This window comes from Pseudophryne corroboree (assembly GCF_028390025.1).
Source record: "Pseudophryne corroboree isolate aPseCor3 chromosome 3 unlocalized genomic scaffold, aPseCor3.hap2 SUPER_3_unloc_7, whole genome shotgun sequence".
NCBI classification, from domain to species: Eukaryota; Metazoa; Chordata; class Amphibia; order Anura; family Myobatrachidae; genus Pseudophryne; species Pseudophryne corroboree.
In genome coordinates, this window is record NW_026967563.1 from 3,410,955 (window position 1) to 3,438,806 (window position 27,852).

At 47.2% G+C, this 27,852-nt stretch overlaps 1 protein-coding gene across 2 annotated transcripts in view; it reads left to right on the forward strand.

The window, feature by feature from the left end:
- Nucleotides 1–27,852, forward strand: part of LOC134984622 (zinc finger protein ZFP2-like) — a 43,722-nt gene that overhangs the window by 10,593 nt on the left and 5,277 nt on the right. For both annotated transcript variants that reach the window (XM_063950166.1, XM_063950167.1), the window contains exon 5: nt 2,071–3,034. In XM_063950166.1, the coding sequence (XP_063806236.1) occupies nt 2,071–3,034 (964 nt within the window). The remainder of the gene's footprint in view (nt 1–2,070; nt 3,035–27,852) is intronic.

The following is a 27,852-nucleotide window of genomic DNA, read 5'->3' on the forward strand; positions in this document are numbered from 1 at the left end:
AATCATCAAGGAGGAAGTCGTAGCCAAAAAGCAGTGAAGGATGTAAGCCGCACGTTAAGGTGGGCAGAACTTCATCATCCAGCCTTGTCCGCAGTGTTTTTTCCGGGAGTCCTAAATTGGAAGCAGATTTTCTCAGTCGACACGCCATTCATGCAAATGAATGGGCCTTACACACCGAGGTGTTCCAGATTCTGGTAGACAAGTGGATGTTACCGGAGATAGATCTCATGGCATCCCGTCAGAAGAATAAAGTTCACGCGTACGGTTCAAGAACAAAGAATCCCAGGACGACCTTTGTGGATGCCCTGTCAGTGAAATGGGAATTTTGTCTGGCCTTTGTGTTTCCACCAATCGCCCTGTTACCTAGGGTGATGCGATAGGCAAAACAGGGAAAGGGCACCATGATACTAATAGCTCCGGCTTGCCCCAGAAGACATTGGTACACAGATCTGCAGAGGATGTCGATGGATGCTCCATTTCTACTCCCTCAACGTCCAAATCTGTTGTCTCAGGGTCTTTTTTTTCACAAACATGTGAATCGACAGTCTTTGATGGCGTGGCTCTTGAGACTTCCATTATGAAAGCAAGAGGATTCTCACAACTGCTAATTCAAACAATGCTTAAAGCAAGGAAACCATCCTCAGCTCGCATTTATCACCGAATATGGCAAGCCTATATTCAGTGGTGCAGTGACCGGAAATTTTACCCTTGGTCTTTCAGAGTTTCCAGAGTCTTAACATTCCTTCAGGCAGAAATGGACAAAGGCTTCCTTGAAAGTGCAGGGGTCAGCATTGACTGTATGGTTCCAAAAGAAAATTGCTAACCTACAGGATGTTTGCACTTTCTTCCAGGAAACGCTTCACATCCAACCTCCCTGCAGTGCCTTGAGATATAAGTTTAGTCCTAAAGGCACTTCAAGTTGCTCCATTTGAACCACTAAAGCAGGTGGATCTTAAATGGTTGACAGCTAAAGCTCTCTTTCTACTGGGTGTTGCTTCAGCTAGAAGAGTGTCAGATACGGGCATTATTATGTCATCCTCCATTTCTGATTTTTCATCCAGATAAGCGGTTCTTAGAACCAAATCTTGTTATCTTGCTATGGTAGTGTCTAAATTCCACCTTAACAAAGAAATTGTTGTCCCGGCCTTCCAAGGGACGGACTTTTCTGCGGAAGATGCATCATTGGACATAGTTCGTGCCTTAAGGATCTACGTGGATCATATCCGTGCCATCAGAAATACAGACACTCTTTGTTCTCTACAGATTTTACAAGAGAGGATGGCCTGCTGACAAGCAGACACTGGCGAGGTGGCTTCGGATGACTATTTCAGAAGCATATTCTCAAGCTGAACTCCATATTCCCTCTAATATCTCTGCTCACTCTATTTGTAAGGTAGGCCCGTCATGGACAACACAACGTGGTGCTTCACCTAAACAGATATGTAAGGCAGCCACATGGTCTTCCATTAACACATTCATTAGACATTATGCCTTTGATAACGCAGAACGCTGAATTCAGGCAATAGATTCTCCTGTCCAATCAGGAGCGTCCCACCCACTAAATTTGCTTTGGGACATCCCAATGTTATCATGTGGATAACCTGTGGACCCTGCAGGAGAAATAATAGTTATGGTAGACTTACCGTTGATAACTCTATTTCTCCTTAGTCCACAGTATCCACAGGGATCCCACCCTGACGCTCCTGATTTGAGGATCCTTTCACCTACTAACATCTTCCATCTTGTACGGAAGGGTGTGCATGTGTGTTCTTCTCGCCTGATTAGGGCTCTTTGTGATGCTTCTACCTTGAGCTTTGGAAAACAACCGAATTACCTGAGCCATGAGGCGGGGATTTAGGGGACTGGCCTGTTGCATTCTGGGAGGCCGAAAGCTTTTGATCGTTGGTGCCAATCCGCTGACGCTACCTCATATCCAAATGTATATCCTGTGGATACTGTGGACTTAGGAGAAATAGAGTTATCAACGGTAAGTCTACCATAACTATTTTTCACCTCAGTTTAAACTGACTGTATGCAAATATCATTATAGTGGTTTTTTTTGTGTTTTAGGTAGAACGTCTGTCTGATATTAAAATAGAAGGAGAAGAAGAGACGTATGTGACTGATATAAAGGCAGAAGATACAGAGGGAGAAGAAGATACATATGTGACTGATAAAAAGGCAGAAGATATAGAGGGAGAAGAAGAGACGTATGTGACTGATATAAAGGCAGAAGATATAGAAGATGAAGAAGAGACGTATGTGACTGATATAAAGGTAGAAGATATAGAAGGAGAAGAAGAGACGTATGTGACTGATATAAAGGCAGAAGATATAGAGGGAGAAGAAGAGACGTATGTGACTGATATAAAGGCAGAAGATACAGAGGGAGAAGAAAAGACGTATGTGACTGATATAAAGGCAGAAGATATAGAGGGAGGAGAAGAGACGTATGTGACTGATATAAAGGCAGAAGATATAGAGGGAGAAGAGACGTATGTGACTGATATAAAGGCAGAAGATATAGGGGGAGAAGAAGAGACGTATGTGTCTGATATAAAGGCAGAAGATATAGAAGATGAAGAAGAGACGTATGTGACTGATATAAAGGCAGAAGATATAGAAGGAGAAGAAGAGACGTATGTGACTGATATAAAGGCAGAAGATATAGAGGGAGAAGAAGAGACGTATGTGACTGATATAAAGGCAGAAGATACAGAGGGAGAAGAAGAGACGTATGTGACTGATATAAAGGTAGAAGATATAGAGGGAGAAGAAGAGACGTATGTGACTGATATAAAGGCAGAAGATACAGAGGGAGAAGAAGAGACGTATGTGACTGATATAAAGGCAGAAGATTTAGAGGGAGAAGAAGAGACGTATGTGACTGATATGAAGGCAGAAGATATAGAGGGAGAAGAAGAGACGTATGTGACTGATATGAAGGCAGAAGATATAGGAGGAGAAGAAGAGACGTATCTGAAGGGTGATCAGCAGTGTAAGGAGGGGGAAATCCCTACAGATATCAGCACAGGTGAGTAATAAACACTTATTACAGAAAAGAGTCACATATTCTCCTTTCTCAGTCACTACAGCAATCTCTTATCCTACACCCTCCTCTGTCAGTACACACTAATGGGGGAAATGTATCTGCCCAGTGGGAGAGTCAGGAGCCATCAGCCCCTATTATACTCCTGCTCTCCCCCTCACATCATGTCACTGTGTGTTACCAGCCCAGAGATCTGACCAGTCTTCTCCCCACACTCTCTGGTGTATCTCGTACATCAGGAGCCATCAGCCCCCATAATACTCCTGCTCTCCCCCTCACATCATGTCACTGTGTTACCAGCCCAGAGATCTGACCAGTCTCCTCCCCACACTCTGGTGTATCTCATACATCAGGAGCCATCAGCCCCTATTATACTCCTGCTCTCCCCCTCACATCATGTCAATGTGTGTTACCAGCCCAGAGATCTGACCAGCCTCCTTTCCACACTCTCTGGTGTATCTCATACATCAGGAGCCATCAGCCCCTATTATACTCCTGCTCTCCCCTCACATCATGTCACTGTGTGTTACCAGCCCAGAGATCTGACCAGTCTCCTCCCCACACTCTCTGGTGTATCTCATACATCAGGAGCCATCAGCCTCTATTATACTCCTGCTCTCCCCCTCACATCATGTCACTGTGTGTTACCAGCCCAGAGATCTGACCAGTCTCCTCCCCACACTCTCTGGTGTATCTCATACATCAGGAGCCATCAGCCTCTATTATACTCCTGCTCTTCTCCTCACATCATGTCACTGTGTGTTACCAGCCCAGTGATCTGACCAGTCTCCTCCCCACACTCTCTGGTGTATCTCATACATCAGGAGCCATCAGCCCCTATTATACTCCTGCTCTCCCCCTCACATCATGTCACTGTGTGTTACCAGCCCAGAGATCTGACCAGTCTCCTCCCCACACTCTCTGGTGTATCTCATACATCAGGAGACATCAGTCCCTATTATACTCCTGCTCTCCCCTCACATCATGTCGCTGTGTCACCAGCAGCCACCTGCCTATGGTATTACATGCTCTGAGAGTGTCACTATAAGCACACGCCGTTCTATATATAAACCACTTATTTCTGGCATGGTGCGGCTGCTTGCTGGGGCACAGGCTCAGGGTTCCTCATGCCACATGACACAAAGCTTAGGATATATCTGGTTCAGCCCCTGTCATGTATCCACATGCTCCTGTAACAGCCGGCCTCAGGGAATTGGCTAATGATCGGCTCCTGTTACTGAGTTGGCAGCATCTGAGTCTTGCTACCGTCGTCTTAGGTATATAATACATTTATTGAGCTTGTGTATGGGAACCAGCATTCAGAGTCCTGCACATTCCCTGCTGATTACCTGTCCCCTGGCACTAGAATGACGGCCTTCTCTGGCTTCTGATCCATGGCCCTAAGGGCACACCATTGGTTCCTAATGGAAGTATCTTCAGGAGCGTTCACATCTATGTAGGAGGACAGGGCCTCTTGCAAAGTTCTGGTGCCTTCAGCATTCATTACTATATAATCCTGCAATCTCCAAGGTGGTAAAGGAGGAATAGCGGGAAAAGGCGACCAGGACCCTATCAGAGGGGTGTGATCAGACCATGAAATTACTGTCGGTAGAAAAATTCAAGTCACCAGGTTCTGGGATACAATGTGATAAATATGGAGACTGACACAGGACATATTATAAAGGATAAGCATTTATTTCTCTAAGTTACAACGATGAGAACCTGCAAATAACAAGTTATACTCAGTTACAGTAATAGCAAGAACAAATTAGAATACTCCGCTCTTATCTCAGATGTTTCATGATCTGTCCCAGATGATGGTCATCGATGAAGTAGTTTAAACAATATAGTTCAGTCGCCCTCAGGGTCCCTCTTAAATAACTCTGAATTTATTAAACTGAGGTGGGTTTATAGAAGTCTATATCTGCTGCAGACAACCCTAGCTTCAATCAGAACTAACCTGCTATGTGTAAGTCTCTAGGCTTTATACCCTGCAAGGATACGCTAACATTGTCTTACCAGATATTACTGTCACAACTGAGGGCCTGAGCTGACGTGAGGCAGCCTCAGTTGTAGGGGCTGAGATGTACCGGAACCTGGGAGGTTGTATCAGACCCCTGGACATGTAAGTAACATGAATAATAACTGCCCGAAGGCGTGACCACGACAACTTAGATAAAAGTCAATGATGTTTATTATGACAACTCCGCAACACAGCAGCAGTAAAAGAAAACGTAAAAGTCAGCAAAGAATAAATACAGTTCCTGAGTACTACAGGATGGCAGGAGCCACAGGGCACTGGTAGTGTGAGATAGTTCTTATGATCTTCTAGATGGAAAGTCCTTACCAGGCCCGACTGTAGCAATGGAGATAACCCAGGATTGTGCCAGCTGGTGTTCCAGGAAAAGCTGGGTTGCTGAAGGTAAAACAGCTGCTGTGGATACTGGCTGGAACCAGACTGTTGTTAGCACGGAGTGGATACTGGCTGGAACCAGTTAAATAATAAATGAACTTGGGAGCGATGAAATATGAACTGAAATGTAGAACTTGAGAGCGGAGAAATAATAATACCGGTGGAGAGTGGTAAAGTGTAGAAAGGACACCGGCCCTTTAAGGGAAGCTGTACTCTGCTGGAAGCTGAGCTGGAAGCAGGTAATGTTGTAGCTGGAAACAGATGAATCCACAATGGATTGGAGAGTCAGGCTACACCGCAGGTGGAATGCTGGTGCGGGTCTCTATGGTGGAAGTCTTGAGACAGGAGCTGGAACCTGGAAGACAATCACAGGAGAGAGACAAACAGGAACTAGGTTTGACAACCAAAGCACTGACGTCTTCCTTGCTCAGGCACAGCTTACTTATACCTGCAGCAAGGAAGGGGTTGGCTAGGCAATTATGCAAATCAACAATACAGACAGCAGATTGGTGGAAATGATCAGATGACAGAATCCAAGATGGCTGCGCCCATGCAGACACTTGGAGGGAAGTTTGGTTTGTAATCCATGTGGTCTGGGAAACAGTAATGGCGGCGCCGGCCACCGGAGACAGGAGACGCCAGGCTGATAGATGCACATTTAACCACGCGGGCACAGCGGAGGCCGCGGTTGATGAAAACACCACTCTGACATTCTGCATGTGGAAACTCAGGAACAGCGGAATCCGGTCCTGGAACGCTGAGCCCGCCTTAGGAGGCATCTGAAGGGTAAGTAATGGCGTCCAGATACCCGGATCGTGACAATTACATTCAGGTCTGTGATGCTGGGTGCAGTAGTCCTTCAGTATAACGTAATTTATCTTATCCTGGACAACTGTCCCCTTTCACCTACTTATGTATACAATACCCCAAACATCTTTCTAGACAGTTTCTATCTGAGATGCTGATAATAGGAAGATATATTTATTATAATCAGCCTGCCTAAAAGCTGTGTATATTCTTCTCACTCACTATGTCCTTCACACTAGGTCAAAGGTGAGAGATCTATATTTCTAACTGGTGTCTAAAGCACTAATCCTAATAAAATGTACATATATAGAGCAATGAGGTCATACATATAGAAAATGTAGTTACACATGGACAAAATGGCATCTAAAAAGTGGTTACAAATATCACCCCATACAGAAATATATCAATGCGAGGGATCAATTGTAATGACCTAGAAGAAGGTCTATTCTCTAATGTGACCTGTGTACAGCAGAGTAATAAGTGTAATCACGCACACCTGGATGTCTAATTCTCCAAGTGTTATAGAGGTCAGATTCAGCTAATAAAGGGAGCATGAGGAAGCTGAGGAACGGGCGGCATTACTGGTCTGTTCATCAGTAGTGGAGGATCTATCAAGATGAGGGTCTGGAGCAAGAGTAACATCTCCCATAAGGAGAAGTGCAATTAGTTGTAGCTTTTGAAAAAAAAAATATTTAATAAGCTGGGGCTGTCTTGCATTAGGGGTATAGAGAGAAGTGAGGGGGACATATTTATAATGAATTTCCCAACTAGAATCCAATAGCTACCACTGCATTCCACCCACTTGCTTTCCAGGTGAAAGGGGCAGGATCTATGGGAAAGGATGGATACACCACAGGAGATATAGCATGTTGGGTAGTTATTGGTAAACTGAGGGGGAGAGTGCAATGGAACATGTGATTCCTGAATGGCTACCACCGCCACCTTCTGGTCAGTGAAATATTTTAATGTAAGGTGTCTCTTACGGGGAGAATTGAGACCTTTTACATTAAGACTTAGAAACGTCACCGTGATAGAGAGAGATCAGATCATGGTATGAAACATCTAGGATCATCTGTGTAAAGTTCAATAGAGTCTGTAGGGCGTGTGCATACTTCAAACTATCAAATCGCAGGAAAAATAAAATAGGGAACAAATATGGGAGACAAACAGAAATAGCGTCCATAAAGGAGCTAGCGATTCCGTCACTAGGGTACCGTCACAGAAAGGTAGAAAAAGGTGGCGGTCTGGCCTAAAAGGAAAACCCACCGACTACCCCAAGTAGCCATACGAGAGTGCAACATCTAGTCATCATAGTAACAATTGTACAAAGAAATATCATATCTCAATGTAACCAATATATCCAAAGGAGGTAAAGGCCAAGAACATGGCCTGATATCCAATGTATGTTCTATCAACACCGTTATAAGGGCAACAGGATGTTACATGAATCAGTCATGCTTTACCTGAACACCCAAACATTCTAGAAAGGTATTATGAAACGTAACAGTGGAAAGAATGTCAGACCATATACTATATAGCAATTATATAGCACAGGAAATAAAGATAAAAATATACGTTTTATACCCATAACAAGAACAAATAAATCTGGACCAAAAATAGACCCATGCCCAGTAACTTAGTCCCAGTTGTCACATGTTACAGTAGGAAACAGACTCTGAGTGTCTGTAACAGTCTTACTCCTTTATCATATTACTTCGAGACGGAAGACATCTCCTCCGGGATTGGTTTAGGTAAAGTGTCAACAAGAATATCCCACTTTCTCTTACGTTCTAGAGGATGCTGGGGTCCATATTAGTACTATGGGGTATAGATGGGTCCACCAGGAGCCATTGGCACTTTAAGAGTTTAACAGTGTGGGCTGGCTCCTCCCTCTATGCCCCTCCTTCCAGACTCAGTTTAGAAAATGTGCCCGGAGGAGCCGGTCACAGCTAGGGGAGCTCTCCTGAGCTTTCTTAGAAAATGTTTATCTAGAGTTTATTATTTTACAGGGAGGCTGCTGGCAACAGTCTCCCTGCATCGAGGGACTAAGGGGGGGGAGTAGTGTCCACCCTGCGGGGTCTGAGCCACTGTCTCCGCTGACTGGACACTGGGGGGGGTCTGATTGTTCTCTGCCACAGGGGACCGCTCGCCCCAGCAGCATGCCGCCGACCCCTTACAGAGCTGAAGAAGTGGTGAGTGAGTCACTGACCCCCCTAACAAGCGGGGGGCCGGTGTGAAGATGGCGGCAGCGGGGAGGGAGCTCCTGGGAAGGCTTTTCCTCAGGCCAGTATAATCCATGAAGAGCGGGAAGACAGCGCCATTACGGGGGTGGAGCTTCGGACCCAGCAGCGTTCCAGCGCCATTTTCCTGCCTGCACTGCACTGGAAGGAAGAACAGGTCCTCAACAGCAACTCCAGTTATCTGTATACGGTACCAGGGGGTTGTAGAAGGGGGGGGGGGGCTGTAATAAGACTGTGTGTCCTATTAAGGAGCACAGTCAGCGCTGACAGGGGGTTGGCTCCAATCTCTGTGTCTCTCTGCCATTCTTGGGGGGCGGGGGGGGCTCTGTCTGCCCTCCCCTGTGTGTGTGTGTGGGGTATAGCAGCAAACATGTCTAGAGACTCTGTCTCCTATGCTGCAGAGGATTCATCTTCTCAGGAAGATCCCATCCCATGTAATCAGAATTGCACTGTTGTAGCGCAGATCCCGGCTAGATAACCGGAGTGGTTAGCCTCTCTTAGGGGGACTATTTCTCAGATTTCTGACCGTGTTGCTAGGACTGAAACTGCCACTCAGGTATTACAGTCCTCTATGGCTGTATGGCCCGGTCCTGTTCCCTCGGGGTCCCCTGCGGTACATTCTCACAAACGGGATCTTGCCCACATTACGCAGGATGACACCTGGTGAACTCGTCTTTACCCCATGATACTATTATGGACCCCAGCATCCTCTGCGGACTACAAGAAAAGGATTTACCGGTAGGTATGTAAAATCCTATTTTCTCTAACATCCTAGGAGATACTGGTATTGTCTTACTACTATGGGGTATAGATGGGGTCCATTGGAGCCTGGCACTTTAAAACTTCTTCAGAGTGTGCTGGCTCCTCCCCTCTATGCCCCGCCTACCAGACTCAGTTTACAAAAATGTGCCCAAGGAGCCGGGTGCATTCTCTGGAGCTCCAGAGAGTTTTCTTCAAAATGTATTTTAATTCGTTAATTCAGGCAGGACGGGTTGGCACCAGTCTGCCTGCGTTGTGAGCTCTTCCTCACAGCATGCCACCATCCCTAATTGAGTGGGGAGTACTAAACCGGGGTCCCCGGTACAGATGGCGGCATTAGGGCAGCGGGCACACGGCTTAAGTGCTGCTGTTGTCCCTCTATGCAAGCCCACACTGGCACTGATGCTGAAAAGGGGTTTTAACCCCATTTTCTCTGACGTCCTAAGTGGATGCTGGGACTCCGTAAGGACCATGGGGGATTAGCGGCTCCGCAGGAGACAAGGCACAAAAAGTAAAAGCTTTAGGACTAGCTGGTGTGCACTGGCTCCTCCCCCTATGACCCTCCTCCAAGCCTCAGTTAGATTTTTGTGCCTGGCCGAGAAGGGTGCACACTAGGGGCTCTCCTGAGCTTCTTAGTGAAAGTTTAGTTTTAGTTTTTTTATTTTCAGTGAGTCCTGCTGGCAACAGGCTCACTGCATCGAGGGACTAAGGGGAGAAGAAGCAAACTCACCTGCGTGCAGAGTGGATTGGGCTTCTTGGCTACTGGACATTAGCTTCAGAGGGACGATCACAGGCCCAGCCATGGATGGGTCCCAGAGCCGCGCCGCCGGCCCCCTTACAGAGCCAGAAGACAGAAGAGTCCGGGAAATCGGCGGCAGAAGACGTCCTGTCTTCAATAAGGTAGCGCACAGCACTGCAGCTGTCTCCCTGACTCTCCCCTGCAGTCCTGCACTACAGAAACAGGGTAAAAAAGAGAGGGGGGGGCACTAATTTGGCTAGATAAAACTACATAGCAGCTATAAGGGAGAAACACTTATTATAAGGTTGTCCCTATACATATTATTGCGCTTTGGTGTGTGCTGGCAAACTCTCCCTCTGTCTCCCCAAAGGGCTAGTGGGGTCCTGTCAGAGCATTCCCTGTGTGTGTGCTGTGTGTCGGTACGTGTGTGTCGACATGTATGAGGAGGAAAATGGTGTGGAGGCGGAGCAATTGCCTGTATTAGTGATGTCACCCCCTAGGGAGTCGACACCTGATTGGATGGTCTTATTTACGGAATTGCGTGATAGCGTCAGCACTTTACAAAAGACTGTTGACGACATGAGACAGCCGGCAGATCAGTTAGTGCCTGTCCAGGCGTCTCAAACACCGTCAGGGGTTCTAAAGCGCCCATTACCTCAGTCGGTCGACACGAACACTGACTCCAGTGTCGACGGTGAAGAAACAAACGTATTTTCCAGTAGGGCCACACGTTACATGATCACGGCAATGAAGGAGGTTTTGCATATTTCTGATACTACAAGTACCACAAAAAGGGGTATTATGTGGGGTGTGAAAAAACTACCCGTAGTTTTTCCTGAATCAGATTAATTAAATGAGGTGTGTGATGAAGCGTGGGTTTCCCCCGATAAAAAACTGCTAATTTCTAAAAAATTATTGGCATTGTACCCTTTCCCGCCAGAGGTTAGGGCGCGTTGGGAAACACCCCCTAGGGTAGATAAGGCGCTCACACGCTTATCAAAACAAGTGGCGTTACCGTCTCCTGATACGGCCGCCCTCAAGGAGCCAGCTGATAGGAAGCTGGAAAATATCCTAAAAAGTATATACACAAATACTGGTGTTATACTACGACCAGCAATCGCTGCAGCCTGGATGTGCAGTGCTGGGGTGGCTTGGTCGGAGTCCCTGACTGAAAATATTGATACCCTGGACAGGGACAATATATTATTGACTATAGAGCATTTAAAAGATGCATTTCTATATATGCGAGATGCACAGAGGGATGTTTGCACTCTGGCATCAAGAGTAAGTGCGCTGTCCATTTCTGCCAGAAGAAGTTTATGGACACGACAGTGGTCAGGTGATGCGGATTCCAAACGGCACATGGAAGTATTGCCGTATAAAGGGGAGGAGTTATTTGGGGTCGGTCTATCGGACCTGGTGGCCACGGCAACAGCTGGAAAATCCACCTTTCTACCCCAAGTCACCTCTCAGCAGAAAAAGACACCGTCTTTTCAGCTTCAGTCCTTTCGTCCCCATAAGGGCAAGCGGGCAAAAGGCCACTCATATCTGCCCCGGGGTAGAGGAAGGGGGAAAAGACTGCAGCAGGCAGCCCCTTCCCAGGAACAGAAGCCTTCCCCCGCTTCTGCCAAGTCCTCAGCATGACGCTGGGGACTTACAAGCGGACTCAGGTACGGTGGGGGGTCGTCTCAAGAGTTTCAGTGCGCAGTGGGCTCACTCGCAAGTGGACCCCTGGATCCTGCAGGTAGTATCTCAGGGGTACAGATTGGAATTCGAGACGTCTCCCCCTCGCCGGTTCCTGAAGTCTGCTTTACCAACGTCTCCCTCCGACAGGGAGGCGGTATTGGAAGCCATTCACAAGCTGTATTCCCAGCAGGTGATAATCAAAGTACCCCTCCTACAACAGGGAAAGGGGTATTATTCCACACTGTTGGTGGTACTGAAGCCGGACGGCTCGGTGAGACCTATTCTAAATCTGAAGTCCTTGAACACTTACATACAAAGGTTCAAATTCAAAATGGAGTCACTCAGAGCAGTGATAGTGAACCTGGAAGAAGGGGACTATATGGTGTCTCTGGACATCAAGGATGCTTACCTCCATGTCCCAATTTGCCCTTTTCACCAAGGGTACCTCAGGTTCGTGGTACAGAACTGTCACTATCAGTTTCAAACGCTGCCGTTTGGATTGTCCACGGCACCCCGGGTCTTTACCAAGGTAATGGCCGAAATGATGATTCTTCTTCGAAGAAAAGGCGTCTTAATTATCCCTTACTTGGACGATCTCCTGATAAGGGCAAGGTCCAGAGAACAGTTAGAGGTCGGAGTAGCACTATCTCAAGTAGTACTACGACAGCACGGATGGATTCTAAATATTCCAAAATCGCAGCTGAATCCGACGACACGTCTGCTGTTCCTAGGGATGATTCTGGACACAGTCCAGAAAAAGGTGTTTCTCCCGGAGGAGAAAGCCAGGGAGTTATCCGAGCTAGTCAGGAACCTCCTAAAACCAGGCCAAGTGTCAGTGCATCAATGCACAAGGGTCCTGGGGAAAATGGTGGCTTCTTACGAAGCGATTCCATTCGGCAGATTCCACGCAAGAACTTTTCAGTGGGATCTGCTGGACAAATGGTCCGGATCGCATCTTCAGATGCATCAGCGGATAACCCTGTCTCCGAGGACAAGGGTGTCTCTTCTGTGGTGGTTGCAGAGTGCTCATCTTCTAGAGGGCCGCAGATTCAGCATTCAGGACTGGGTCCTGGTGACCACGGATGCCAGCCTGAGAGGCTGGGGAGCAGTCACACAGGGAAGAAATTTCCAGGGAGTGTGGTCAAGCCTGGAGACTTCACTTCACATAAATATACTGGAGCTAAGGGCAATTTACAATGCTCTAAGCCTAGCAAGACCTCTGCTTCAAGGGCAGCCGGTGTTGATCCAGTCGGACAACATCACAGCAGTCGCCCACATAAACAGGCAGGGTGGCACAAGAAGCAGGAGGGCAATGGCGGAAGCTGCAAGGATTCTTCGCTGGGCGGAAAATCATGTGATAGCACTGTCAGCAGTGTTCATTCCGTGAGTGGACAACTGGGAAGCAGACTTCCTCAGCAGGCACGACCTCCACCCGGGAGAGTGGGGACTTCATCCGGAAGTCTTCCACATGATTGTGAACCGTTGGAAAAAAACAAAGGTGGACATGATGGCGTCCCGCCTCAACAAAAAACTAGACAGGTATTGCGCCAGGTCAAGGGACCCTCAGGCAATAGCTGTGGACGCTCTGGTAACACCTTGGGTGTTCCAGTCAGTGTATGTGTTCCCTCCTTTGCCTCTCATACCCAAGGTACTGAGAATTATAAGACGGAGAGGAGTAAGAACTATACTCGTGGCTCCGGATTGGCCAAGAAGGACTTGGTACCCGGAACTTCAAGAGATGCTCACAGAGGACCCGTGGCCTCTGCCGCTAAGAAGGGACCTGCTTCAGCAAGGACCCTGTCTGTTCCAAGACTTACCGCGGCAGCGTTTGACGGCATGGCGGTTGAATGCCGGATCCTGAAGGAAAAAGGCATTCCGGAGGAAGTCATCCCTACCCTGATCAAAGCCAGGAAGGAGGTGACCGCACAACATTATCACCGTATTTGGCGAAAATATGTTGCGTGGTGTGAGGCCAGGAGGGCCCCGACGGAGGAATTTCAACTGGGTCGATTCCTGCATTTCCTGCAAACAGGAGTGTCTATGGGCCTCAAATTGGGGTCCATTAAGGTTCAAATTTCGGCCCTGTCAATTTTCTTCCAGAAAGAATTGGCTTCAGTTCCTGAAGTCCAGACGTTTGTCAAGGGAGTACTGCATATACAGCCCCCTTTTGTGCCTCCAGTGGCACCGTGGGATCTCAATGTAGTTCTGGGATTCCTCAAATCACATTGGTTTGAACCGCTCAAATCTGTGGATTTGAAATATCTCACATGGAAAGTGACCATGCTGCTGGCCCTGGCCTCGGCCAGGCGAGTGTCAGAATTGGCGGCTTTATCTTACAAAAGCCCATATCTGATTTTCCATTCGGACAGGGCAGAACTGCGGACCCGTCCCCAGTTTCTCCCTAAGGTGGTGTCAGCGTTTCACCTGAACCAACCTATTGTGGTGCCTGCGGCTACTAGGGACTTGGAGGACTCCAAGTTGCTAGACGTTGTCAGAGCCCTGAAAATATATATTTCAAGGACGGCTGGAGTCAGAAAGTCTGACTCGCTGTTTATCCTGTATGCACCCAACAAGCTGGGTGCTCCTGCTTCTAAGCAGACGATTGCTCGTTGGATTTGTAGTACAATTCAGCTTGCACATTCTGTGGCAGGCCTGCCACAGCCAAAATCTGTAAATGCCCACTCCACAAGGAAGGTGGGCTCATCTTGGGCGGCTGCCCGAGGGGTCTCGGCTTTACAACTTTGCCGAGCAGCTACTTGGTCAGGGGCAAACACGTTTGCAAAATTCTACAAATTTGATACCCTGGCTGAGGAGGACCTGGAGTTCTCTCATTCGATGCTGCAGAGTCATCCGCACTCTCCCGCCCGTTTGGGAGCTTTGGTATAATCCCCATGGTCCTTACGGAGTCCCAGCATCCACTTAGGACGTCAGAGAAAATAAGAATTTACTTACCGATATTTCTATTTCTCGTAGTCCGTAGTGGATGCTGGGCGCCCATCCCAAGTGCGGATTGTCTGCAATACTTGTACATAGTTATTGTTACAAAAATCGGGTTTTTATTGTTGAGAGCCATCTTTGCAGAGGCTCCTCTGTTATCATGCTGTTAACTGGGTTCAGATCACAGGTTGTACAGTGTGATTGGTGTGGCTGGTATGAGTCTTACCCGGGATTCAAAATCCTTCCTTATTGTGTACGCTCGTCCGGGCACAGTATCCTAACTGAGGCTTGGAGGAGGGTCATAGGGGGAGGAGCCAGTGCACACCAGCTAGTCCTAAAGCTTTTACTTTTTGTGCCCTGTCTCCTGCGGAGCCGCTAATCCCCCATGGTCCTTACGGAGTCCCAGCATCCACTACGGACTACGAGAAATAGAATTATCGGTAAGTAAATTCTTATTTTCTTTGCAAATATTACCTTGCCAGTATAAACTATTGCGGGAACACTGCACGCCATTAAGGGGGCGGGGCTTCCTGAAGAGCGGGACCAGCGGATCAGTGCGCTATTTCCTACCCAAGGTACAAGGGGGTTTGTGGTAGGGTGGAGCGATATACTGTATGTGTATATAATAATCTAGGTCACTTATCTAAGGTTCCTAGTTACTGCCCGGCACAGCGCTGCTTTGGCTGTAGAGGCAAGGTGTGCTGGTTTCTCCCTCTCTCTCATTCCTAGCAGGCTCTCTGGGTTACTGTGTTATGTAACCTGTTCCTGTGTGTGTATTATGCTGTACAGTATGTCAGGTAAGAAGGTCATATGCCAGTCCTGCAGCACAAGGTTTTCCCCTCACCCGGGGGGATCTCTGTTGTGTGCACAGTGCAGCCCTCCTTCACAAGGAAGCAGCACTCAAGAGCCAGCGTGGCTGGACTCAATAAAAGGAATGATTACAGACATCTCATCTGTACTGGATACTGCCAAGCAGGAGAGGCCAGATATTAAAAGAAGTCTATGGCTGATTTTTATGATCAAGAATTCAGAACACAGACCATCCTCTCAGCCCCCTATACTTATTTTCCAAAAAGGAACACTACCCCAAGTTCTCCAGTCTGTCTGTCTGTGGTGTCAAGATGCCAGATCTGGAAGAGGGGGAGGTGAATGTAAAAAGGGGCACGCTAATGTCTCAGGGAGTGGAAGCTCTTATCTACTCTATTTGAGATGTAATGAATATCCCTGATAAGGAGACAGACACAGTTCAAAAAAATATGTTTAATTGTAAATCAGAAGCTACTGCTACTTTCCTATCTCAAAGAAATGAAACACACTCTCTAGAGTAATGTGGGTTAATCCTGACAAGAAATTTCAGATCCCTATGAGGTTGCTGTCATCCTTTCCTTTTCCCCCTGAGGATGGGAAGGTGTGGGTAAATCCACCTGCAGTGGATACTTCAATGTCCTGGCTGTCACGTAAACTTCTTGCTGCCAGTGCCAGGAGCTATTTCCTTAAAGACTCTGCTGATTATAACATTGAGACTACTTTTAAATACATTTACACAGCAGTGGGAGTTGCTCAGAGACCCACAATTGCATATGGATGTATTACAAGGGCCATTAGTAAATGGACGAGTAATATACTGAAAGGTTTTGACACGACTCAGGTTGAGCTTCTCACACTCCTGTGACATGTACAGGATTCTGCAGTGGGTAGCAATCTAGGAAATAGCCCTGATCAATGCTCGCTCAGTGGCTATGGCGGTGTCGGTGTGCAGAGCGTTATGGCTGCGGCAGTGGACAGCAAACGCTGATTCCAAGAGAGGTGTAGAGAGCCTTCTCTTTACGGGTGAGGCTTTGTTCGGTGATGAATTGGTCAAGTGGATTTCACATGCCACGGCTGGTAAGTCCACATATCCCCCGTCTGCAGCTCCGCCGCCTGGACGTGCTTACCCAGGCACCATTCTGCAGTCCTTTCAGGTTGCCAGATTTAAGGGCAAGGCCAGAGGTACCTCCAACGCCGCTAGAGGACCCAGAGGTAAACCGCTCAGAACACCGGCCGCTGGTTCACAGGAGCAGTGCTCAGGCTCAGCCTCTTCCATAACCTCAGCATGAAGGTTGGCCCCAGATTCTGGGGGCCTTACATGTGGGAGCTCACCTCAAATGTTTCAGTCACATTTGGGCAAGCTCCTGCCAGGACCCCTGGGTGACAGACCTACTCTCCCAGAGCTACAGGTTAGAGTATCAAACGCTCCCACCTCAGATTCTTCAGCTTGGGCTTACCAATTTCACACAAAACAGTAACCTTGCAGAAGACATACGAAGACTGTTACGGACGCAGGTCATTGTTCCAGTTCCGCCTCAACTCCAATACAGGGGTTATTTTTCCGGCCTGTTTGTGATGCCGAAACCGGGTGGTTCGGTAGGGACGATCTTAAATTCAAATCACTGATCCCGTTCTTCTGAGTTTTCCACTTCAAAATGGAGTCTCTGAGAGCGGTGGTCTCAGGTCTGGAATGTCAGCATCCGGAGTCTTGCCTCCGGTTCTGGTCCCTGCGGCCTTCCTGTTAGCTGGCTGGTGTCACTGCGGCGGATAGGAGCTGCAGCAGCGAGGTCCTCCAGTGCAGCTTCCGGGCGTCTGGAGGCCAGGGTCCAGGTCCTGTGGAGTGGAGCATGTCAGCCGGAGGTGTCTGTTTTCAAGTGTCCTGTTGCTGGAGTGCTGCGTCTGGGAGGCTGAGGCCAGCGGTAGTGGCTGTGTGCTGGCTCCACATGTGTCCTCTGTGCAGGGAGCCACCATGTTGGAGACCAAGCCAAGCCAATAGGTATCCCAGTTCATGTGCAGTCTTCCCTTATAAAAAGGGGTTGATGCTTAGTCATGGTGCCAGTTCTTCAAGTTACTTGCTGCTGTAAGGTACCCAAGCTCCGCGCTCACAGGTTAACCCCCGGTATCCTGGTTCTCTTGAGTCCGCCTGGTGGTCGGTTCTGTTATTGCAGTCCTTTGCTCCTAGTCCACCTGCTCTTGCGGTTTAACCGCTGGGTCCTCATCTGGTAGAGGGTCTCCATGTTTTTTATGGTGCTCACAGCGATCTTCTCTTCAAAAGTAGACTCAAGGCATTATGGGCATCTAGTGATGCCATCGGTCTCTGCAATGCTCCAGCGGTCTTCCAGAACTTTGTGAGCGAGATATTCAGAGATCTTCTTTACAGTTTTCTAGTGGTATACTTGGACAATATTCTCATATTTTTTCTAAAGATTTGAAGGTCCATCGTAAGCAAGTCAAAGAGGTCTTAGGAAGAATTTTTTTTTGCAAGTTAGAAAAGTGCACCTTTTGAGGTACACCATCTCCTTTCTCGGTTATGTCATCTCCAGACAGGAGCTACAGATGGATTCAACCAAGGTCCAAGCGATTCGTGATTGGACTCTTCCTACCACTCTAAAAGGGATCCAACGATTTTTTGGCTTTGCCAACTTTTACCGAAAAATTTATCAAGAACTACTCCACTGTCATCGCCCGAATTACCATATTAACCAGGAAAAGAGCTAATCCTTCGATTTGGCCACCCGAGGCTCTGAAAGCCTTCATGTTCTTAAAAAGCCTTTATGTCTGCTCCAATTCTTTGCCAACCCGATCTCAGTCGCCCCTTTCAGGTGGAAGTTGATGCTTCTTCGGTGGGAGTCGGGCGGTTCTCTCTCAGCTCTTTGAAGATAAGAAAAGTCATCCTTGTGCATATTTTTCTCATAGATTCTCCCAAGCAGAGCAAAATGATGCTATTGGTGAACAAGAACTGTTGGCCATAAAATTAGCTTTTAAAGAGTGGCGATATTTATTAGAGGGTGCTCAACACCCTATCCCTGTTATCATGGATCACAAGAATATTCTGTACCTCCAGACAGCTTGTTGTTTAAACCCATGGCTAGCCAGGTGGGCTCTCTTCTTCCCTTGGTTCTCCTTCAAACTCTTTAACCACCCAGGAACTTTGAATCGAAGAGCAGATGCACTTTCTCGTTCTTTTCAAATTGATGATTCACTCAACTCCTCTGAGAAACAATTTATTCTGAATCCGGCTTCATTTGCTTCAACTCGTACTGTTCCTCTAGCTCGTCTGGGGAGAACTTTTGTGGCACCTTAACTTTGCAGGAAATTGCTTACGTGGTCTCATTCTTCATCTTTCATGAGTCATACCGGTGGTCTTAAGACTCTCAAGTTCATTCAACGATTCTACTGGTGGCCTCATCTTAAAACGGATGTCTTTGAATTTGTAGCAGCCTGTTCCAAGTGTGCTCAACATACAAGTCCACGAACATCTCCCTCGGATCATCTTCATCCACTTCCAACACCTCAAAAGCCTTGGCCTCACATCTCTATTGATTTCATAACCGATTTGCCAGTCTCCAGAGGGCACAACACCATTTGGGTCATTGTGTAATGATTTTTGAAGATGGCTCACTTCATACCCCTCACCGGTCTTACCCTCTGCTCCTCAGCTATCCAAATTGTTTTTCTCATAAAATTTTCATTTGCATGGCCTTCCACAGGAAATAGTTTCTGATCAGGGTCCTCCAATTCGTCACCATGTTCTGGAAAGCTCTCAGCTCTGTCCTAGGAATCAAGTTGAGCTTCTCTTCAGCCTACCATTCCCAGACTGATGGACAGACTGAAAGAGTCAACCAAGATCTGGAAACTTTCTTACGGATGTTCATGTCCCCTGCTCAGGAAGACTGGATGGATTACCTCCCATTTGCTGAGTTTGCATACAATAACCTATATCATTCTTCTACCAATTCCACTCCTTTCTTCATTAACTGTAGTTTTCATCCACGAGTTCCTTCTTTCTAATCTCTCCCACCTCTTGAGGTTCCTGCTGCTGAATCCACGTGGAAGATCGTGTTTGGATATCCACCAGAAACCTCAGACTCAAAGTTTCTACCAAAAAGTTTGCTCCAAGATTCATCGGTCTGTATCCTATTAAAAAAGTGTTGAATCCTGTTTCTTACAAGGTGAAACTGCCTCCCTATTTGAAAATTCCCAATACCTTTCACATTTCTCTGTTAAATCCTCTTGTACCAAATAATTTTTGGGCAGCCTTCCCTTAATCTCCCAAGGTTCAAGCTGCTCAAAATGAGGAATTCGAAGTTCATAAGTTTCTTGACTTCCGCAAGAGGTATGGTCGTCTCCAGTATCTCATAGATTGGAGAGGATATGGTCCGGAGGAAAGATCTTGGGTGGCTGCAGAGGATGTTCATGCTCCAAGACTGAGTTGTGCCTTTCATGCCAAGAATCTCACTAAGCAGCGTGGGTGTTCGGAGACCACCCTAAAAAGGGGGATACTGTCAGCATCGGGAGTCTTGCCACGGGTTCTGGTCCCTGCAGCCTTCCTCTTAGCTGGTTGGTTTCGCTGCGATCGATAGGAGCTACAGCAGCAAGGTCCTTCGGTGCGGCTGCTGGGTGTATAGAGGCCAGGGTCTGGGTCCTGGGGAGCGGAGCATGGCAGCCGGAGGTGTCTTTTTCCAAGTGTACTGTTGCTGGAGTGTGGCGTCTGGGAGGCTGAGGCCAGAGGTAGTGGCTGTGTGCTGGTTCCACATGTGTCCTCTGTGCAGGGAGCCACCATGTTGGAGACCAATCCAAGTCAATAGCTATACCAGTTCATAACCAGCCAATCCGATACAGGCTTCCCTTATAAAAAGGGGTTGATGCTTAGCTATGTTGCCAGTACTTCAAGCTACTTGCTGCTGTAAGGTGCCCTGCAGAGCACTCTGCCAGATTAACCCCTGGTATCCCAGGTCTGTTGTGTCCTCCTGGTGGTCAGTTCTGTTATTGCAGTCCTTTGCTCCCAGTTCACCTGCTCTTGTGATTTAACCACTGGGCCCTCTGTCTGGTGGAGGGTCTCCGTTTACGGATGGTGCTCTCAGCGATCCTCTCTTCAGCATTGTTTAAAAATCACAAGTCATCTTTTCATTCAGTATTCTTCAGCATCGTTTACAAAACACTAACCTTTCAGAATTCACTCAGGCTTCTCTCCTAGTCGTTGTGTATGATTGAGGTCTCATTAAAACTGAATTCCTCTTTATTCAGTGTATCATTCTCGGTCATTGTCCTCATTGCCTACTCCTCTACATCTTCAGGCCTAAGTCTTCAATCCATGTGTAAGAACTACATTCAGCCACCTTGTCTCCTTCCTTTGCCGATAGCTGCTCCCCCAGTCAATGATCAGTCGTCAGATCCCCAACTCAAGCCAAGCGTGACATGGAAGAAGGGGAATTCCTGGATCCTCTGGAAATTAAGGATGCATATCTTCACATCCCAATATGGCTGCCTCTTCAGGCTTACCTCATGTTTGCACTGCAGGACAGTCACTACTAGATCCAGAAGGCAAAATATAAATGGAACAGAGAATAGCGCTTAATAAAAATGGAGGCGGCCTGGGTGTATTCTGGTGACTCCCAATCATCCAAAAGACTAAGGCGGCACTGCATGATCCATCTACCTGCATCTAAAGTACCAGGAGAACCCTACCAGGTCCTGCGGCCGGTGTTTTGCATGAGGGGAGGAGGAAGGAATTCCGGAACCTTCCAATTTTTTGCTCTTCTCATCGCCCCATGCTGGGAGCATGACACGGTACGGTTCCAATTTTACTATACAGTGAATCTGTCACTTTTATTGGATACGAGTATCTTATGAATTTTAACTAAATAAACCAACTTTTTTGAACTACTACACTATGGCCCTCATTCCGAGTTGATCGGTCGCAAGGCGAATTTAGCAGAGTTACACACGCTAAGCCGCCGCCTACTGGGAGTGAATCTTAGCTTCTTAAAATTGCGACCGATGTATTCGCAATATTGCGATTACTAACTACTTAGCAGTTTCTGAGTAGCTCCAGACTTACTCTGCCTGTGCGATCATTTCAGTGCTTGTCGTTCCTGGTTGACGTCACAAACACACCCAGCGTTCGCCCAGGCACTCCCACCGTTTCCCCGGCCACTCCTGCGTTTTTTCCGGAAACGGTAGCGTTTTCAGCCACACGCCCCTGAAACGCCATGTTTCCGCCCAGTAACACCCATTTCCTGTCAATCACATTACGATCGCCGGAGCGAAGAAAAAGCCGTGAGTAAAATTACTTTCATCATAGTAAAGTTACTTGGCGCAGTCGCAGTGCGAACATTGCGCATGCGTACTAAGCGGATTTTCACTGCGATGCGATGAAAAATACCGAGCGAACAACTCGGAATGAGGGCCTATATGTGCTTTTCTCTTCTCTTTATGACAAATACCTCCATATAAGGAATAATTCTGAACTAGTTGTGGGAGAAGAATTGTCATCTAGAAAGAAGAAGAAAAAAAAAAGAATTTTCCAAGTGAAACACAGAATTTATTTTTTGAACTATCCATTAAGACTTTCACCTAATTTTCTTAGAGTGGGAGCGCCAACGGTGTATTCAACAATTTACTGTTGACTACTAGATCCAGGCCTTGCCTTTCGGTCTCTCAATGACACTGAGGGTGTTATCAGGGGTGATGGCAGAGATGTTGCTACAACTCCGCAAGCAGGAAGTGAAAATCGTTCCATACTTGGACGATCTCCTCATAATGGCTATATTCAGAGCACAGTTGATGGAAAAGATCAGCCTTCCAACACGACTACTCACGGATCATGGGTGGATTCTCAATCTGCATAAATCCCACCTAGAACCTACGCAGAGGCTTCAGTTCCTAGTAAGGATACTGGACACGGTGTCTCAGAAGGTGTTCCTTCCTATGGACAAGGCAAAGAAAATTCAGACGATGGTACGTTCCATTTTGAAGCTGAACAAAATCTCGGTACATCTTTGCATATGCTTACTGGGAAAGATAATGGCCTCCTACTACGCAATTCAGTACCGTAGAGACCATGCATGACCATTCCAGCTGGATCTGCTGGACAAATGGTCTTGGTGACATCTGCACATGCGCCAGATGATATGCCTTTCACCAAACGCCAGGATTTCCCTCTTATGGTGGTTGCTGATCTCCCTCCTGGAGGGTCGACACTTCCGAATTCAGGATTGGATTCTGTTGACAATGGATGCAAGCCTCCATGGTTGGGGTGCAGTGACCCTAGGGGCTTGGTTCCAATGAAGGTGGTCTGATCAAGAGGCTTCCCTTTCAATAAATGTTTTGGAACTCAAGGCAATTTATAATGCCCTTTTGCTGACCTCTTTATATCCTTCATTATCAGGCCATACAGGTATGGTCGGAAAACGCACCAACTGTGGCTTACATAAACCAACAATGAGGTCCAAACAGCAGTGCTGCAATAAGGGAGGTGTCACATATACTCCTCTGGGTGGAGCGTAATCCTAAGGCCATTTCCGCCATATTAATTCCGGGAGTAGACAATTGTGGAGCAGACTTCCTCGGTAGACACGATCTGCACCTGGGGGAATGGGGCCTCTACCCGCAAGTGTTTCAGAAGATATTTCATCAATGTGGGCTACCCGCAAATCGACTTGTTGGTTTCTCAGCTGACCAAGAAGCTTCTGCGTTACTGTTCTGGTACAAGGGATCCACAGGCCACAGCAGTGGACTCTCTGGCGACACCGTGGATTTACTGGTTGGTGTACTTGTTCCCTCCAGTTCCTCTAATTCCAAGAGTTCTCAAAGGACTTAAGGGGACAGGGTTCAGGCAATTCTGAGTGCCCCAGACTGGCCCCGCAGGGCTTGGTATGTAGACATTCTAGCCTTATTACTCGTAGGACCCTGGCCTCTGCCAATTCAGGATGATCGTCTTACACAGGGGCCGTTCGTCTATCCAGACTTACCACGGCTACGTTTGATGCAATGGAAGTATATTGGGAGGATTTTTGCCAGGAAAGAGATTCCGGGCAAGGTTATCTCGACTATGCTCCAAGCCGGCCAGATGGTCGCATCAAAACATTACCATTGCATATGGAAGAAATGTGTCTCTTGGTTTGAGGGTCAACAGTATTCTACTGTGGATTTTCATCTGGGACATATCTTGCACTTCCTGCAGGCTGTTGTGGATGTGGGCCTACGTTTAGGCTCCATAAAATTTCAAATCTCAGCCTTGTCTTTTTATCCATGGAACAATTGGCTGTTTTCCCAGTGGTCCAGATGTTCTTGACAGGTGTCCTTCATATTCGACCACCCTTTGTGCCTCCCACAGCGCCGTGAGTTCTCAAGTTGATTCTGGCCTTTCTCCAATTGGTTTGATTGAACCTTTCCACAAGGTGGACATGGAGTATTTGGCATGGCAGGCTGTCATGTTGTTGGCCTTGGCCTCAGTGAGGCGTGTTTTGGGACTAGGGGCCTTATCCTGTAAGAGTCCTTCTCTCGTGTTTCATGAGGATAGAGCGGTGCCTAAAATTCGCTAGAAGTTCTTGCCTAAGGTGGTATTAGCATTTCATATCAATTGGCCGGTGATGGTTCTGGTTGTCACTGACACGTCTGTTACACCAATGTCCTTGGACGTGGTTCGGGCTTTGGAGATTTATGTCAAGAGGCCAGCTCGACTCAGAAAATCAGACTGCTTTTTGTTCTCTATGATGCTTCAAAGATTGGTTGTCCTGTTTCGAAGCAGTCTATTGCGTGTTGGATCAGGCTTACGATCCAACAGGCTCACTCTTCGGCGGCTTTGCCGCTGCCTAGGTCTGTTCAAGCCCACTCACACAGTCAGTGGGTTCTTCCTAGGTGGCTGCCCGGGGTGTCTCGGCCTTGTAGTTATGCTGGGCAGCTACTTGGTTGGGTTCGAACACGCTGTAAAGTTTTAAAGGTTTAACACCTTGGCTACTGAGGATCTTCAGTTTGGTCAATCAGTTTTGATGGGGTCTCAGCACTCTCCCACCCAGTTTGGGATTTTGCAACTTCTCCATGGTACTAAGACCATCCCAGTATCCCCTTGAACATTAGGATTTTAATACCTACCGGTAAATCCTTTTCTCGTAGTCCATAGGGGATACTGGGTGCCCACCTCTGTGCTTTGATATTTTTCAGCAAGAGTTGTTCTTGTGTGTTGTAGTTTGGGTCTGCTTTTGCTGTCCCTAGTTGTGGTTAGTGTTGCTATCCTCTTGTTATGTAGTGTGCTGGTTCGTTCTCTCACTACTTTCTTGTCTCTTTTCCTCCTTTCAAAGTATGTCCGTCTCCTCGGGCACAGTTTTCCTAGACTATGTCTACAGGAGGGGCATAGAGGGGAGGAGCCATCACACTCTGAAGAAGTTTTAAAGTGCAGGCTCCAATGGACCCCATCTATACCCCATGGTACTAAAACCATCCCAGTATCCCCTACGCACTACAAGAAAAGGATTTTCCAGTAGGTATTAAAATCCTATTATTTCAGAATAGCAGGGCCATCCTCAGTTTAAGGTATCACTGCGAAGACGCCGTTTCGCATAACAATAACCTTAGTAGGAACTACCCATTTGTATTGTACATTTCCTTGGGTGGAATAGACGCCTTTTGGCCAGTGTCACAGGAGAAATATCTGGAAATATCTGCAGATTATCCAGGCACTCAGCTGTGGATGAGGAAGGCAAAGCAGCCTGTAGAATGCATTCTTTAATATGAAAAAAAGTGGACCCTGAGCCGAGTGTCCCTCGGTGCTTGGATAGGGGCCTGTTTGGACTTTGGGAGTCTATGGATCCTATCAATAAGAAGGTCAGCGGCAGAAGCCTTCGGTGGAAGTTTCTGAAAAGAGGACCGTGGCATAATCATAAAGCTCAGCATTTGTAACAGAATCCGGAACGCCCATTATTCTGATATTATTTCTCCTAGACCTGTCTTCTAAATCAACGACTTTATCACGAATAGAGACCAGGTCTTCCTAAAGGGTGTCATGTGCTGAAATCAGATCTTTGTGAGATGCAGCAATCTCATTCATCTTATTCTGTACGATGTATAGAGCGTAGAGTAACAGGACCATCTAGAGTGTCTTAAGATGTCTTCAGCCATTACAGCTGGGCTGTGCGTCTGACAAGAAGAAGCAGATGATGTAGTGGTCTCAGAAGAACCACCTGAATTTAAGGTACCAAAGAGATGGACAGGTGGGGCCGATTTGGTACCTTTTAACCTTTTTTGGAGGCATGATAAGCCGGCTACAAAGAGACTGACCTCTCAGAGATAGGAAAATACAAACGATCTATAAATAAAAGGAGCAGTAGTAAGCTGTCAGGATGACTCCGTTCAAAATGACATTCTTAGTGTGACGGGGGCATCCGTGCCAAAATTTCAAGTAAACATGATTTATTGCAACTCAAATAACACAGTAATGACCGAGAAATTCCATTAGAGGTCAGCGTGATCACAGACGTAAAGTACTCAGTCCAGAGAGACACAAATGGAAAAATATATTCAGTGGATAAATCCACAAAATAATGGCACTCATTCCGAGTTGATCGCTCGCTAGCTGCTTTTAGCAGCAGTGCACATGCTAGGCTGCCGTCTTCTGGGAGTGTATCTTAGCTTAGCAGAAGTGCGAACGAAAGGTTAGCAGTTCTGCTACTAAATATTTTCCTGCAGTTTCAGAGTGGCTCGAGACTTACTCCTTCCTTCCGATCACTGCAGTCTGTTTAGTTCCTGGTTTGACGTCACAAACGCCCTGCGTTCGGCCAGCCACTCATGCGTTTTTACCTGGCACGCCTGTGTTTTTTAGCGCACTCCCGGAAAACGGTCAGTTTACGCCCAGAAACACCCTTTTCCTGTCAATCACACAACGATCACTTGAGCGATGAAAAAACGTCGGTCGGCCTTGTGTAAAACTGCATAGTTTTGTGTGAAAGTACCTAGTGCTGCGTACCATGTGCAGAATTGCTGATTTTTCACCTAATCGCAGCGCTGCGAAAAACGGCAATGAGCGATCAACTCGGAATGAGGGCCAATATACTGTGAGGTTGTAATCAGAGTGTAATGAGCTGTACTCAGACGATACTTGATACTGGGCTCTGCATGTAGACTGAGAGGAAGTAGATGATAGTGGTACCTTATAAATAGAAGGTAGTTTCACCTCCAAGCAAATGCTGCAATTTAGTGTAGTGACCCCGGTCCAGCCATCAGGACACTTATTTATATTAAGCCTTATTGAAGGCAGAAGGCAAAGCTTTCGATGGCCGACACCAGGATATAAAATGGCAGCCACCTTACTTCCCAATATCACCGCCGGGCGCCAGTGACTGTGGGCAGACCCTTCTGTCCCCAACAGTAGCGGGAGCTGTGTACCTGTGTTATATGGAGAGCAAGTACTCCCGCCTTAGCCAAAAGCGCCTCCAAGTCAGGTGTCTGGAGCGTGCAGGAAAGACTGGGCGCACATAGCCCCAGAATACAGCCCGTGGCTTTATAGGCGTCACTAGGCTGCAGCAGTGAACAGTGCCCAGAGTGAGCAGAGCGAGCGGCTATAGGGCAGTAGGAGAGGGGGACTTAATAGATAGGGTCTTGGTCCCAGCAGCGACTGAGAGCTATCAGGTAGGGTAGATAAGAAGCCACTTACTGAGGAGAGCTCCAGAAAGCACGTCTGGATGGACTCAGGCCACGCCCCTCTTATTTATTGTTTTATATACTAACATGAGTGACAGGTGTGGTACATCCCTGCAAAGGCAGATCCAATCTCTTTCTCATCAGACTCTGCTGTCTTCCCTGCACTCTCACTCAGATGTTCACTGCTGCCAGTAGCACACGTATGAGAAGCAGAAGTATGGCGGCAGCTGTATAGATTCTGATATGTAATTCTCTGTATCATACTTACTGTACACACATCATCCTTATTACTATTGAGGATTTAGAGGTAAGACACTGATGATGGGGGTGTAAAAATAGAATTTTAAGTACCTATCAGTAAATCCTTTTCTCTTAGTCTGTAGAGGATGCTGGGTTCCATTTAGTACCCTTGGGTATAGATGGGTCCTTTGGGAGCCACTGGCACTTTAAGAGTTTAATAGTGTAAGCTGACCCTTCCCTCTAGAAACTGTGCCAGAGGAGACGTACATACTTCGAGAGAAGGAAATACACAGATGGTGAGATTCACACCAGCTCACACATAACAAAAAGGAAAGCCAAGCTAACCAACTTGGAACAGTTCAGCAACAGCTGAACCAACAATACTGAACCAAATAACAATGCCGGAATACGAAGCACAGGGCGGCCGCCCAGCATCCTTTACGGACTACGAGAAAAGGATTTACTGGTAGGTAATTAAAATCCTATTTTTTCTTACGTCCTAGAGGATGCTGGGGTCCATTTAGTACCATGGGGATGT